Source organism: Spea bombifrons, chromosome 9, assembly GCF_027358695.1.
Source record: "Spea bombifrons isolate aSpeBom1 chromosome 9, aSpeBom1.2.pri, whole genome shotgun sequence".
NCBI classification, from domain to species: Eukaryota; Metazoa; Chordata; class Amphibia; order Anura; family Pelobatidae; genus Spea; species Spea bombifrons.
In genome coordinates this window covers 30,656,909-30,672,750 of record NC_071095.1, presented here as the reverse complement: position 1 = coordinate 30,672,750, position 15,842 = coordinate 30,656,909, and the positions used below count along the sequence as shown (strand labels likewise).

At 41.3% G+C, this 15,842-nt stretch overlaps 1 protein-coding gene across 3 annotated transcripts; it reads left to right on the top strand.

Annotated features, from left to right (window-relative positions):
• Positions 1 to 8,536: 8,536 nt before the first annotated feature.
• GEMIN2 (gem nuclear organelle associated protein 2) lies at positions 8,537 to 14,992 on the top strand. Of its 3 annotated transcripts, none has more exons than XM_053474801.1 (10): positions 8,537 to 8,688; positions 9,535 to 9,619; positions 10,167 to 10,256; positions 10,628 to 10,687; positions 11,160 to 11,276; positions 11,412 to 11,456; positions 12,562 to 12,630; positions 12,952 to 13,059; positions 13,496 to 13,554; positions 14,311 to 14,992. In XM_053474801.1, exons 1-10 carry the CDS (start codon positions 8,567 to 8,569, stop codon positions 14,354 to 14,356), a joined length of 801 nt encoding a protein of 266 aa, XP_053330776.1. In that variant the 5' UTR covers positions 8,537 to 8,566; the 3' UTR covers positions 14,357 to 14,992. The 3 variants fall into 3 exon arrangements, with proteins under 3 accessions (XP_053330776.1, XP_053330775.1, XP_053330777.1); XM_053474800.1 differs by having other exon boundaries at positions 12,952 to 13,062; XM_053474802.1 differs by lacking the exon at positions 11,412 to 11,456 and having other exon boundaries at positions 12,952 to 13,062.
• Positions 14,993 to 15,842: the final 850 nt, after the last annotated feature.

Genomic DNA, 15,842 nt, shown 5'->3' with positions numbered 1-15,842 from the left:
GGAGCCAGTGCGTTGGAGGTTGCTCAGCCGAACGCATCTCCAGCACGGGAAATAGCTGGGGTTTACAAAGGAGGAAGCCACTAAAATCTAAAAGGACCACTGCTCTCATATCATTTAAACTGCATGTAATGGCTGGAGCGTCACTTTAACATTATCCTGCCACCAGCCAATGGAAACGTATTTTTCATAAATTACTTGAGGGTGCGTTCAATAAAAGCACATTCGTAATTATCCTTCCTCATTAAGTTATGTGATCCCTGTTAGTTTGATTATTGGTGTTATTGGAGCTATAGCAAAACTCTGAAGGCTGGCATTGGGGAAAATGTGAGAATACAGAATGCTGGCATAAGACATCATGCCCCAGCGCACAGCTTAACTACAACGCAAGGTGGGCATGTGGGAATTGTGATTGTGGGCTGTAACAGCAAAGATCTCCATTGTTTTTACATCTCGGTGGGCTGGTCAGGGGAGATACGAGGATCTTCTTAACCACCCCGTAATCCCCCCCCCCTGCACAGAAGAGAGGAAGAGTGCCTGAAAAGCAGAAATCCCAATATGCATCGTTTAGGAACCAAAAAATAGAATTATTAAATTGAATGTCACATTTGCACTCACAAAATTCCCTGTCATTCCTTCGAACCTGTGAAGCCACTACCCTCTTCAAATAAATGCACAGGAGAATAAGTCTGAGCCGCTGATAGGAGACTAGCGTTTAAAATGATGTGTGAATTAGAAATGTCCAAAGTCCTCATTGGTCACGGATGAACGTCTACACTCATGATCCATTACATCAGGCCTTTCTGCCATATCATTAAAATTTCATCCCTCTTAAGTTCTTTTGTTCTTCTCAAGCCACTGCTGACCAAGAGGATGGAAATTATGTTAAAGAGAAGAGACAGTCAGTGCCTACAGAATTTCTTTGGTTTTACTATCATCTTGCCAGCTGCCAGTCAAAACCACATGATTAAATTTTTATCTAGGTGGCTTGAGTGTCTGGCTCACAGGAAGACATCTGACGAGAAAGCCAACATGGTCATTGGTTCTAGAAACGTTTTATGTTTCAAGGAATAATAATTAGCAAATCACTTCTAGCAGTGTATGAGGGTATTGAAAAGGCAACCAAAATACCAATAATAATAAAAAATATTATTATCCTCATATATTGTGTATTTAGCCTATTTTGTAGTTATTAGGTCAGTATATCAAAATATTTCGGAATGCGTTGTACTTGATAGCTGCATGATCTTGGCTGCTCAGATACTACTAAGTTTGCCCTAATGTTATTTGTCTGTCTTCGAGAACGTGTTTATCTTTTCACCCCCATCTGTATATTTTATGACCCTTGACCTTACTGCTAAGCTGTGCCTATTAAGAACGTATGCATGCAACGGAGGCTGTGCCTTTGTTCCGCCTTTGTGGTGTCCAACTTATCAGGAGCCATGGCAATAAATATGCAAAACTATAAAAGTGATCCTCATGTATTGTTGTTCCCAAAAATATGCATTTGATCCGTTACAATCCGCTACTGGCAGTTACCTACTGTAATATTATACTATGACATATACTTTGACCAAACTGGTGGTTGTGTTATATTAAACTTTGTTTCCTGAAGCTGCTCTGTTCTCTGCCTGCCCTGACCATCAGACCATTTACTGTTATTCTTGTAAGAAACATTTTCAACAAATAACTGATACATTTGTTATGATCATTCATTATGATCTTGGACTCATTTAGAGTTTTTAAAAATCTTTTCTAGATACCTATTTATTGTTTCACCTGCTTTCGTCTGAAGTCTTCAGTTCATTATTAGTTATATTTTATTAATATATTTCATTATTATTCTTTTGTTCCACAACTAAACCTATATATTCTGATCTCATACTACTGACTTTTAGGTTCCAGAAACCTATCAACAATGTCTATAGGGCGCATCAAACAATATATTTTGGGAGTCGGGAGTGTGAACCCTCAAACAGCAACGCCAGGTGTCCACCTGCTACAACCGCACAGGTTTTGCAGCCACTGGGACGCACCTGCAGACACCAAAACGAGAAGAGAAAGACAGTAGTCGAGGTCACAAGCCAGAGGTCCGGTAACAAGGATTGTAAATCGAAGTGTGGTGTGAATAGAAGGTTCCCTTAAATTGAGAACACCGACGTAAATTGTCTTAGAAAAAATGATTGTGGGGAACTCTGTGTCTGGCCCGGGGGCTCCAGGAATTGCAGTTAACTTCCCTGTCCACTTCCCTCTGTGGACAATTTGGCTCTGCACCATTCATCACACAGGTCCTTCCAACTCCTGTCCCCTTTCACATCTTTTGCAGGGTAGTTCCACCTCCAACCAAGAATAACCATGCTCTCCAATTTAGAAGAGGGAGACCTCCGGGGACCAGAGCTTAAAAGTTCTTAGGGGCTTAGCCTTTGTGGCACATTGGTTGTTCGGTTAGCAGCTCAATATGGGGGCACAGTGTCTATTGCTTCTCCTGTGCCTCCCAACTGATTGGCTTTTAACATACTGCTCAAGTATCACAAGATCAGTTTTTAAAATAGTAGGAGTGAGCTACCAACTAAGACTGAAGTTATAACCATGAGTCTGGTAGGGAAAATGGTTAGGGTTCCCGTGTGTGCCAACATGGACTCTGATGTTTTTATGTGCATTAAAATCAAAGTGGAACAGAAATATTTTCTATTTTAAGTGTTGGCAACCAACAATACCAATGACGTGATGATTGATTGACTAATTAAGTGAATGATTGATTTGTGGGGGGAAAACCTTACCTTGGAAAGGAAGAGTGAACAATACAATGGTGTAAATCTTGTTGTCAATTATTCAAGTGGAAACGGAATATACACCACCTTAAAGTAGACTTTAGGTACCCACGTCATGTCTCATGATCAGTCTGACACTTAAGAGGAACCTTTCTCTGTTCTTCAGTGTTGTTAGGGAAACAATGTTGGAATTTAAGAATGACTTTTTATATCTTAAAATGTTACACAAACCAATTCAGAACCAGATTCTCACTGGACACTAGTCTAGAGCCACCACATTTTAGTTGTATGAACCTCGCTTTTATTCCCACTCTAAATCCTATCCATATGCTGTTTTTCACAGGCCTCAACAATGCGCTGTTAATGAATGATAAGAATAAGTCCCCTGTGAGTTAGTGTTGTGGTATGATTGGTTGTTGTCAGTATAGGGTGTGTGCGTGGGAGCAGTTAGTGGGACTGTTCAGTGCCATGTTAGGTTCTACAAGTTAGCATCAGCTTTCCTGGTGCTGAGCTGCTGTTCTTCCTGGCATGGGGCATGAAGCCAGAGTTTAAGCGGATATTTGAGGCTCTCAGTGCTGAGTGAGCCAGTAATGGTGACAGGTCTATCTGCGAGAATTATGCTCGCCACCACCCCAGTAGAGGCACCAGAAGCGCTGCATGGTCACCACAAGACCACTTGTAGGAGCTTAAGGCACCCTGGTCGGCAGCATCCCAGGGACATCCATTTGGGATGCGTGGCCTGAGGTTACTGTGGCTGGCCTGTACCCCCTTGACTCCTGTACTCCCGTGGCGCAGGAGCACGGGCAAGGTCTGCGAGGTGGCGCGTCATGTGGTCTACCAGAGCTTGGATGCAGTTTTCCGCCTTACCTGCCACTGGAGCTGATCCGACGGTGGGTGGTCCCTGGAACCAACGATGGGATGTGTGATGAAAGGGACATTGGGAGCCCCCAAAGTGACTTCTGGGGCCTACAATGCGACTTCCTTTTATAGTAGTCCAAAAAGATGCCCAATGCTGCTAGATCGGCCGTGAGCTGCTGCCAAACACCTGCTAAAGACCCAGCCCAAGAACAAGTGTAACTGGGACAGGGCAATTTTTCTAGCAACCTCTCACTCCTGGAAGATGGTGTTTCATTGTGACAGCTTGGGGGGTGGGCCAGGTCTGTCTGCATTATCTCCTCGGGTTTTCTGGCAGCTACAACACCCGGTAATTGATTTCCTTTGCTTAAATGTAAGGTGTATGGCTGTACATATGCTGGGCATATGTAATGTGATGACTGATGCTCTCTCTCGCTTTCAGTGGGAAGAGTTTTTTGTGCTGTCAAGTCAATTGTGCTTCAGGATGGGAAGCCATGTCCAGTGGAGCTCTTGGGCTAGAAAACTGAAGGAATGGATTCTTGAGTTGGTAGGCAACCTTGGGTCACTGTGGTAAGGTCTGGGATGAGTGGGCATTGTTTGAGGAGTCATGGGGGGGGCACGATAAAAACAAATGACAATCCACTTGGCCTAATACACCAAGTGTTATATCTCTTTGGGGGCAAACTCTAATTTGGAGGGATGTTTCACATTGACAACAAAAAAGAAAAAAAAGCAAAGACCTCTAGATATTAGGGAACAATGTAGTGGATTGGATTCAAATGTAAGTGAGTACTGTGTTGGAATTCAGCCATTAGCTCACATAGAATGTGGTAGCATGTTTCCTGGAGTTCTATTGTTTTTAGCACGTGCTTTACTACTAGACAATGTTGGTAAATCCTATAGTTTCTATGAAAAGATGCAAAAGGTCAGTTCCTACATACAACACAAAAGAAAATAACTGAAGTTGTTTTGCCATTTGTCTCTTGACTACAGGTGCATATTTGCTCAGAACAACATGGGTTAGGGATACACAGCAATTCTTTCCTTTATTTCTTTGCCTGCAGACCACCAGACACCTGGTTCCTCCTGCCCTCCTATTTGCCGCCATGGGGTGTTTATTATTTTATTTTGCTACAGCTTAATTGTTAAGGAGTATACCAGTGAAATTAATTTAAAACTAGCGTACTGTCTTATATAGTACTTATAAATATTAAATAAATCAATAACAATCACTTCTAGGCCTTTTGGCAAAGATCATGTGACTACCTGCTAGAGGGGGGAGATAGGATGCCTTTACGAGGTTCCCAGGGTGGGTCCACCTGGGTGCTCATCACTGTGGTGTTTTGGGTGAGGGGTACACACAGCACTCACAGGTTGCAGGTGGCTTGTGCCAATAAGTGCAGGTCAGTGATGCTTAGATTTTCATAATACTAGCCATGGGCTGGGGTCATAATGGCACTTTTTTGCTCTCCCCCAACATATGAAGACTTGGTGGTGGTTTTCCCTCATTAATGGGGTACCAAGAAGAAGGATACTAAGAAGATTCAGCCCTCCCTTGAAGGGAAAGGGCTGCATATACCTTCTGGGGGTATGGCCCTAGATAAAAGTGAATGGGGACTTGGTGTTTCAAATGAAGCTTTTTTTTTTTACCCCCTTTTATTATTTAGGGGTAACTTAAACCTTAATAAAACTGTTACCATATCATTACTTTTTGTGGAGGGGTCTTATATATTCATTTGCATTTGCTAATATTATTTATTATGATTTGAAGTTTCAACCTTAACCCATAAGCCAACATCAAAACTGGTACTGAACTAATTAAAATAAAGATTTAATTATTCATTGTTTTCAGTGTTAACACCGTCTATGTCTCCACATAAGGGGATCCAAACATGTACTGTCAGCAGACCATATCCAGCGGCTTCTCAATGGCAGGATAAGCTGACAGTGTCTGTAATTAGCACTGGCTCTTATAACCGGTTGGCATTAATAAATGAAAGGACAGAGCTATCTGCCCGAAAAGGTTCGTCACCTTATGGGCAGGCATGCATGGCGGAGAGATTGGATCCAGGCTGACAGTGCACGAACAAAATGAGCAATTAATTAAACAAATGTCTGGTTACAAAAGGTAAAGTTGTGACTCTCTCTGCACTGGGAGTTGGGTCAGGATAGACTGGTGGGCACGGATAATGCTACAGACAAACAAATCAACGACAGGCCGTACTATACAAGATAAATAATATACTTAATGCATGTCTCTATTAGTGCAGTCCAGATACAAAACATGCAAGCCAAACATAAACAACTTAATCGTGCTTTCCTTGGCTTGCAAAATCTGGTGTACAAAGCGATAAATCCTAATTTTGACCATTACATTGTTGTAGGGTTGGGTGATTTAGAGGCAAAGCAATGCGATTGACATTGTTTTGCAGGCCAGAAAAGAAAAAGATATTTTATTGATACAATTTAATTCATAAACACATTTTTCTCACGTTTCTAAATGAATTATTGTGACTTTTATTGCTGCAGAACAATGTGAGAGGATCATACCCAGCATTATCTGGGTATCCTAGAAAAGATGGACATCGGGGGGGAAAAAGAGGTAGCAAGGGATTAAGTTCCTAAAGAGTTTCATCTAAGAAAGTAACTATTTCTCACATATGTGATGGTTTGTTACCTACATAGGTAGGCAGGAGGAAAGAAAGAAAGAACGAACAAAATAAATAAATAAAGAACAAAAGAAAGAACGAAAGAAAGAAAGAAAGAAAGAAAGAAAGGAAAACCATGAACAGAATAATGACAGGTAGTTGGCTAAAATGTCCTAAGAATATTTTAATTTGCTTGCAGGACTGTTAAAGAAAAGCTATGTTAGATTTTTGATATTTATGGTTCTGCTGCCCTCTTTTGGCGAATATCCACAGGTCCATGGAGTCATACAGAGATTGCTCGCCTCTCAAGATAGTAGCCATCGAAGTCCATTCAGTTAAAAATTTAAGGGTTAACTTAAGTTGCATGACCTGATTTAAGTCGCATACTGTTGCAAAAAACAGTCAGCATTTTAGAGTCTTTAAGTAGGACTTCATGTTTTGTACGTATGGCTGGAGAATAATGTCAAGGTATTCTTGAATTTGTGGGGAAAAATATATTGTTGGATTCTTTGAATATGTAATGTTGATGCACTCATTCATTTTATTATCATTCTGTAAAGATTTCAATATTTATAATATTTTTATTTTATCATATTGCTTTCAGGGTCCTCTCATTATTACAATAGAAACATAGAACTTAAGAAAAAAGCCAATTTTTCTTTTTGTAAAAACTCATACCTTCATCAGTACTTGGTCTTGTTTTAGATTCAGGGTAGTCAAATGCCTATTATTATTATCCTTTATTTATATTGTACCAACAAGTCTTGAGACAAAACTAGACTTGAGAGACTAAGACAAACTGGCAAGCTTACACCCTAGAGACAATGGAGTACAGAGAAACATAAGGTATGGATGTGAGAGTCATATTAGTAACAGATACGTTCCAGCTGCAAAGATTGTACGCGTCTCTGAAGAAGTGGGTTTTTAGATTATTCTTCACTATCAAGAGGGAGGATGAAAGCTGGAGGTTACATAGGTCTTTTTTTCAACCTTATATACTAAGTCCATCAAGTTCTAACCTAACCTTCCTGCTCTTGATGTAGAAGAAGGCAAAAAAAAACCTAGTTAAGCTAATTTGAATTCTGCCATCAGGGGAAAAATTCCTTCTTGACTCCATAAAGGCAAAAGGACCTGCATAGTCCATGAGTCATGTTTTATGCCCACTAAGGATTAAAATTATTTTTAAAATGTTTGGCCTTTCTTTACAGTTTTAGTAAGAATGGTATGAGGAGTTTGGACCTTTTTTATTATTACTTTTTTATTCAGGCAGCGTAATGCTGCCCAATGTCCTGCTTTGCCTCTACATTTATGACACCTCTAATATAGGTGTTGCAATATGGACACCTGAAAGGTTAGGAGTGTAGTATTTCCTCAGTGCCCCCTATAACTAACAAGCAGTCAAACTCGGTCTAACAATCACTTACTCCAACACTGTACACTTACACACAAACATTCTTTCTGCAGCTCTTCCTCTCTGTCTCTGAGGTGCCACTAACCCTAGGCTCACTTCTGACATGCCATTATCATATGCTGACACACGCATTCATGCTAACACCATACACTTACAGTAACACACACGCTAATGCCTTACGTCCATGCACATGAATGCTAACATCATACACTAATGCACACACGCTCTAACACTATATGCTGACATACACACTGCCATACAGTAACACATGCTACCACCACACACTCTTACACACACATGCACACACTATCCTATCCGACAACATACACTAACACACATACACACTGGCCTTAACACACACTACTCCCCCTCTTACCCCAAAAATAACCACTGAACCACTCCTGTGCCGTTCCCTCTTTATTACCAGAAGGTCGCATTATATGACCCTGTTAGGTGCCTCGGTTACTGGGCGACTGGGTGCAATACACCCGTGGCACCCGCCTCAGCCTCGAAAGTGCAGGGCCACCGGGCCCCTTTGCTTGGCCAGCTGGTGGACTTATGCCAAGCATATGCAGTGATATATACAAAACATCGCCGATGCTTCCTTTCTGTTTCTAATGCTGTATTTAGTTACCAAAGAGTTAAACACACAAGAGTAGTTGGAACAGCACCTTTAACAGGTATTTATTGGTTACATTTATTACCAAGGGGAATAAGAATACTACGTTTGTGAAAACCACAAATTTGGTTTGGGAGAGCAGCTTGTGACATTTGACTTTAACCACGCTACTGGAGGACAGCCAATCGGAGGAGCCGTTATATGATGCGTTCCATTCTTTAAGAGTCATGCGGTTCACGGCTTGGGAGGCTGATGTCGTCTAAGCATGGACTCTGGGCCGGAGGAACTGATGCCGCGGCTCCTGCCCGTGGGTAATTGCGACCTGCAGGATGATTATGACCCCGCTATACCCCCTCGGACGCCGCAGGAGTATCTGAGGCGCGTTCAGTAAGTCAGCAGACGAATTATGCGCGCTTTGGCGGGGCTTACAGGACATGCTTCACACGTAGTTGCTGGTAGAGAAGGGGGTCAGTATGGCGAATGCGCTTATTTATTTCGTTTCCTTGGTTGCCATGGGAAACGGGACGCGCATAGATTTTTCATAGACATTGTCCGTCATTCAGTGGGGTGACTGCGATGTGAACTTCGGTAATCGTATAAGCGGCGTTAGTCCCCCCCCCCCCATTGACACCCTGTTGAGATCTGCATCCCCTCATGTGCCAGACTGCTTCTAAATTCATGCCTCATCCAGGGCCCCAATGCATTATTTAGAGAGCAGGAGCCATGGAATGACTTTAAAAGTTTAGCTTTTAACCCAATGTTTCTTAATTGTCCTCATTTGTAGTGCTTAGATTGCAAGCTCACGAGCATAAGCTCGCCATATAACTTTACCATAAGGCTAGATAGGCTAAATGGGCTGGGCTGTTACCCCCGATATGTCTATGTATTAATGTATATTTGTTATGTATGTGTTAACTGCCCCATTTAAATAGTACAGCTCTGTGTAATTTATTGGCGCTTAATAAAAGAATAATAATATTTAGTAAAGGATCCTGGTATCGCCCCCTTATCATTGATATATTATTTATTGATTTTATATTATATATATATATATATATATATATATATATAGCGCCAACATAAGCTGTAGAGTTGCGCAATGATTTACATCTAAATCTCTGCATCTATACAAGCACAATGTAAATGCTTTTTCATATTTGTTGATACGGTGGTCTGGTTTATGAGCACGTTGCATGTTTTAGGGATGGCTGCTAACTTTACGTATGTTTGTAGGATAGAGGCCGCTCGATGCCCGGATGTGGTTATTGCGCAGATCGACCCCAAGAAACTGAGGAAGAAGCAGACTGTGAGCATAGCTGTAAGTGGACTGCTAGCCTGATGTTATTCTGTAATTCCAACAAGACTCTGTACCGATTATCTGCTTTTCTAAACCATTATAGTAACAAAATTATATATATATATATATATATATATATATATATATGATAATGTCTGATGGTTAATTACATCGCTACAAACAATTTGCATACAGCAAATACTAGAAGCGTGTGTGACCGGTGCACTGTATGGTAGACATGGGACGGATGTGATGCCTACCTTCAAAAAAAGAAATAAAATGCTATTTATGGAACATTAGACATTTGTTTGGTACAGTAAACTTTTTTTTTTATAATTATTCTCTATTCTTTTGGGTGGTTTAAAATATAATGCTCATATAATAAATGCTAGTTGTGGGGTTCTTTTCTATAAACCACGAGACCTGACAGCATTTGAATAAAAAGGTGCAGCCAATCTGAGGTTCCTTCCCAGGATAAAAAAGTGGGGAAATTGGTGATAGAATACTGAAACACGTATTGAATACATTACCTTGTGCATTAATTGGAACGTGTTGGTCTGTTTTCCAGCTGTCAGGATGTCAGCCGGCACCTGAAGGCTACTCGCCAAGCCTCCGATGGCAGCAGCAACAAGTGGCTCAGTTCTCCGCTGTGCGCCAGGTAACTGTCTTACTGTTGTCGGCGGACTGTAAGTGTTCCTCTTGCTCTTTCCGGGTGATCCTCAGAATGATAGAATTGATATTAAAAGAAAGTCTTTGGATAATATGCGAGCGTGTATACAAAACAGAAAGTTGCATCACGAAGGAACATCTTATTAAGGAGACCTTTTGGGAGTTTGTTGATGTTTCATAAATATCTCATCTTGGTGAGAGCTTGAGATAGAAAATTTCCGTCTGGTACATTCCGAAGGACTGTTTTTCTATACCGAGTGACCGTTTGCTATTTTTATTGCTACACAAACCTAAATTTGATTGGGTGTGTGTTTGTCTGTTTTTGGCAAAAAGGAAGTACAGTTGTATTTCTATTTTCAGAGTCTCAGCAAACGTAGGAGCCATTGGAGATCTCAGCCTCTGGACAGCAATGTTACAATGGTAAGTGTATCGTGTGAGACGTTTCCATTAAATGCTACAATCTAGGACCAGAATTGTAATTTTTTTTTTAAACTAATATATGCATTTGTTTTATAAATACATTTTAACGGTTCGTTGATGTCACTGACTGAACCCAATTGGCCAGGTATATGTGGCTGTCTGAACGCTTCTTGTGATGTGTCGTACTTTCCACCAGTCACTCCGGTGCTGGCTCAGAGAATATTGGTGTGTTTGGGGGGGGGGGTTGCTAGCGATACCCCTGTGCTATTCAACCCCTGTGTATTTGGTATGGTGTTGGAGGGTTAGATATTGATCGAGCTTTTAGTTGTCCTACGAGGTGACATGAGATAGGCAGGGTACAAGAGTAAGGTGCTTGTATTATATTGCTCTCAAACGTAAATGCTCTAATAAAAGAAAAATATGGAAATACATGTGCCTTGGATATAGAGAATAAATCTTTATTTTCCTTAAGCCAAGTACAGAGGATGAAGAAAGTTGGAAGAAGTTCTGCCTTGGGGAGAGGTTGTATTCTGACCTGGCAGCCGCACTAAACAGCGATAATCAAAATCCAGGAATTGATTATATAAAGGTATGACTTGTTTGTCTGTAAATGTGACTGCTGCATAGATACTGTGTTGGCAAAAACACTCAATGTATTCAGGGTGGCTGCTTTTATACGCGCCCTTTTTTTTGTAATAATAAAAAAAACTTTGTCTTGGTACAGGTTGGATTTCCACCCCTGCTGAGTATTGTTAGTCGAATGAGTCAGGTGAGTATTATGTATAGAAATCTATATAGTTGGTTGCATTGTGAGACTAACAGTTCATGGTAACGGGAAAATGTGTTTATGAATAGTTCTAGTGTGCGGCATAATTCCCATTGAGATAATGTATAGACAGGGAACCAAAAGTTAAACTGCGATGCAACACACTTCTAGCTAATTTTAGGTTATGCTTTTCTTGATCACATCCATCACTGTGATTTGGGCAAGATCAGGTTATTGGAGTTACCAATTGCAAACAAAAAGATGATCCCAAGATCTTTGAGTCTTTGGTCAGCCGTTACACTGTGGGTCATGGTTGATAAAGTACATGTGTAGTGCCATTAATCCTTGGGGGGGATTTTTCCATTTTTCTTTCCTCCTTTTTCCTCTCTTTCTTGACCCTTTTTAATCCAGTTTTTGTTCACGACACTCTGCCAAAGTAGTCCTCACCCAGATCCCCTCAATGCTAAAAGAAAGGTTAATGCTGGGTACCCCTGTTTGAGGGCTGAGGGATCCACCGGTCAGTACCCTCATACGGGTAGCTCCTGCTATCCACGGATCAGCCGGACCACAATTCGTGCAGTAAAACAAGAACAACTTTTATTACAAACACATAGAACTTTATATAGATTCTTAATTCTATCAACGTTCCTTTAACAGACGTTCTCAATACACACAGAACCCAAACCTAAATCCCATCAGCTCGGGGATAAAGCGAGAGGATTAAGGGATGCAATTCGTTTCCCCGTCTGTGTTATCCTCCTGTAGTGAGGCTACCATCTGGGCAAACAGGGCTGTGCTGGCCAATTAAGAGCTAGGTTACCTGATTGTCCCGAGCTGCAGCCACATTCAGTCCGGCTATAACTTAAAGACATCCTATAAAATATTACCGGGCCATGTGATCAGAAACAGGACACAGACGCGCTCCATGACCCGGCTAAACGGCACACGAATCCCCAACAGACACTTCGTGCAAACTGCCCCCAGACAATTTATGATAGGTGCCTGCTAGATGGGTAATATTGTTGAAGGAACAAGTAAGTAAGCTGTACGCTTCTTCAGAGAAGTGTTTTTATGGGCTGTTCAAGTAAAATCTGTTTTGTGTTTGTAGGCTACTGTTACAAGTGTGCTTGAGTACCTTGTGAACTGGTTCGAGGAGAGAGACTTTACTTCTGAGCTGGTAGGAACTCCTGCTTTATTTTTTTTGTAGCGATCTATACTGCATGCATCATGGTAGTGAAGGCATAAAGCAACCCACAGCAACTGATCAGACAAAAGTAAAATGGGCAATGAGAAATCTATGTGGCCCACATCGCTGATCATCGGGGTATTTGGACAATTTGGGAAATCAAGCAAATTATAATCTCAGCGTTTAGCCGCTTTATTTTTCATTCAGCATAACCTATAGAAAAACAGTCTAGTATACATTTTTTTCCACTCTAGTTGAGTACAACATATGAACAGCTGCTTAACATCCTTGTATACGGCTATCCGTTCCCAGGGTCGGTGGCTGTATGCTTTGTTGGCCTGTCTGGAGAAACCATTGCTGCCAGAAGCTCATTCTCTAATTCGGCAGCTCGCGAGGAGATGCTCGCAAGTCAGAGCAGAGGTGGTAAGATTCTCCTTTTGATAAATGTGCTTTAATCCGGTAGGTTAATTTTGTGGGATGTGTGTGTGTATATGCTTGTTTTATTTAAATTCTCTTTAGCATCCCTTGGCAGTATGGCACAAATATGTACATGAGTTTAAAGCAAGATATACATAAGACAAAGGTTATCCGGGAGCAAGTTGAATTAAGATGACGAGATTCTCCTCTTAGCGGTAGTTCAAATGGCGATGAAGGCTTCTTTGGTCGAATGTTGCTTTCGTTGGACGAAACTCTAATGTTAGTCATGCAAACGCATTCGTACGAATGCGCGAGTCTAGTAGTAACCACTCAGTTCCACCTTTGTTAGCCAGTGTGAACAAAAGGCTATTTTTCTCCAAGAATGTAAGTATTTAATGTCGCGTTATAGACAATTCTGACATTTTCTTCTCCTTCACAGGAACACAAAGATGATGAGAGAGTGTCTGCTTTAAACCTGTTCATATGTCTGGTTGGCAGGTAATGATCCCCACCTTAGAAGTTGTGTACATCAGAGGTATCTGTTATCCCTTCAAATGTATTCTGGTTCTCCAGAGTAGAGCCCTGCGTGAGACTTTTTTTTTTTTTTTTTTTATTCCTGCTTCCGCCACGTGTGTGTCCAATCATGCCCCGTTCCCGCCACATATGTAGTCAATCATGGCCACCCGTTACCTGAACTGCAGATTTTCAACGCAGTCCTGCAAGGCTGCCCTCGCGTTGCTCCCTTGCAGCGTCTCTTCTCTTGCTCCGTTCCTGGGCTGAACAAGAGAAGAGATGCTGCGAAGGAGCAACACGAAGGCAGCCTTGCAAGATTACCGGGAGCCGCAGGTACATTGACCGCCCGCAACTCCCGTAAGACTCCCCGCACGTTTTTTGGCGGGTCCTGGGGGACCTGCATCCCAGTGCAGTCCTCTGACCCTTTTATGGTGCTCTGGAGTAAAGCTTAATGTTATGAGCTGCATTTATTCTAGACTGTAAGCAGGGCCCTCCTCACCTGTTGTCTCTGTAAGTCAAATAAGGGGTATTAAATCAAAGGGGGTTCTTCCTCTTGATTAAGATGAATGTCCAAAACTTGATCTGATCTTGAGTTTGCTGCTAGCAACTCTGTGTTTAGTGACTTAACCCATACATATAGTTTACAGATTCAAATTGATGTTTTTGGCTTGTGGTTTTTTTCTTCTTAATCTGCTGTCAGAGAGCCGACTCTACATGTAACATTTCTCGTCTTCCTCATAGATACTTTGACCAGCGAGACTTGGCTGACTGTAATAACCCTTCTTGATAACGATGTCCTCATCACACCAGCGCACTGAAATCACAGCAATACACATTTGGTCCTTCCATTCCATGATGCACCAGTGTCTCCTTTTGTAAATGCTGTCCAATAATGGAAGAATTGGAAATTCTAATGTCCCTAAAACATTGCATTGAATGGTTAAATAGTCAATGATTGCATGTAATCTTCCCCACAGCAAAGCAAAAATTATTTTTTCATAGACTTCTATATATTCAGTGGCCAAGGTTGGAGACTTAAGTGCCTAAAGGTTTTAGGATTTATTTTTTTAGCACCTGCCAACAGCCCCAGATTTTACATAGCACAAATCCAGTGGGGCTCCCCATTGGCTAAAATGTATGTTTAAGGTCTCCCCATACCTTAAGCGTACATTTAAGGTATGGTGAGGCCTGTGCCGAGCTAACATTTAGCTCGCTCTATTTGGCTAGTTGTTGGCCTAGCTAGGTCACACTGGCACCATGTGTGAAGGAGAATCTGGTCCTGGCTGGTGGGTGAAGCAGCCTGTAGCATGGAAATACTGTGAAACTGCCATTTTGTAGGAATTTAATTCAAATATTTTGCTGTTGTGTTTGGTGCACATATGTTAACTGTCTTGGAATATAAACATAAGTTCTTTGAAAGTTAGTTTGAGTAATTAATTTATCAGTTGTGAGCTGTCTGGTCACGGTGCTTAACGATCATCTTCGCACATGAGCACAGATGTTAAAAGTAAGGTAAGGAGAAGAAAATACTTTGTTACTGTGTAAACCGTGAAATATGTAGTTGGATTTGGTTTTATTCTATAAAGAAACAGTCTTCCTTTTTAATGTACTCTTTGTACCTACTACACTTGTTTTGCCCCATCAAAGAACTTCAGAACTGGATACATTCCAAGGGAGAAACTCTATTTTGCGTTGGCCTCTTCAGATTGTGCTGCAGAAAGCTACTTTCAGTGCATGCGCACGCAGCCTTATGGGGTGTTTTCTGGACAGTGAATGATGCAGCATAACCTGGAAAAGAGGCAGGTAATACATTCATTAATTCTGTCATCAAAATTCTTATGATTGGATTATCACATCCAGCGAGTCTTTGCTTTCTGTCCTGCTTGAATCAGAGTCCCTTTAGTTAGTCCTGGTCTCTAGCACTGGAATAAGGGCTTGTCACAAAATAGTGATGTGAGTTGAAACCTCAATTATCCTGCAAACTCTGCTTCCATCTCTCCCTTTAGTGAATAAAACGTCAGACGCCGTTTAGTTGTCCAGCGTTTTATAGAGGTTGTGTGCCATTGAGTTGCAGGCATTGCGTTTTTTGGCCGCAGCAGGGAAGGAAGCCTGCGGTAAATATGCTCGGAATCTGTATTTACTTTTTATCAGACATTGCTTTTATTTATTTTTATCTTCATTTGTGTACATAAAGGATTTTTTTCATTAAATAGGATTCTGTATTTATTTCAAATGTTCTGACTTTGTAAGCAATTACTCTGACCCGGCACTTA

Coding starts and splice junctions, on each gene's coding strand:
- GEMIN2 (XM_053474800.1), top strand. CDS start 8,567: ATGGACTCTGGGCCGGAGGAACTGATGCCGCGGCTCCTGCCCGTGGGT. Junction 8,689..9,534: donor GAGTATCTGAGGCGCGTTCA/GTAAGTCAGCAG, acceptor GTATGTTTGTAG/GATAGAGGCCGCTCGATGCC. Junction 11,277..11,411: donor CAGGAATTGATTATATAAAG/GTATGACTTGTT, acceptor GTCTTGGTACAG/GTTGGATTTCCACCCCTGCT.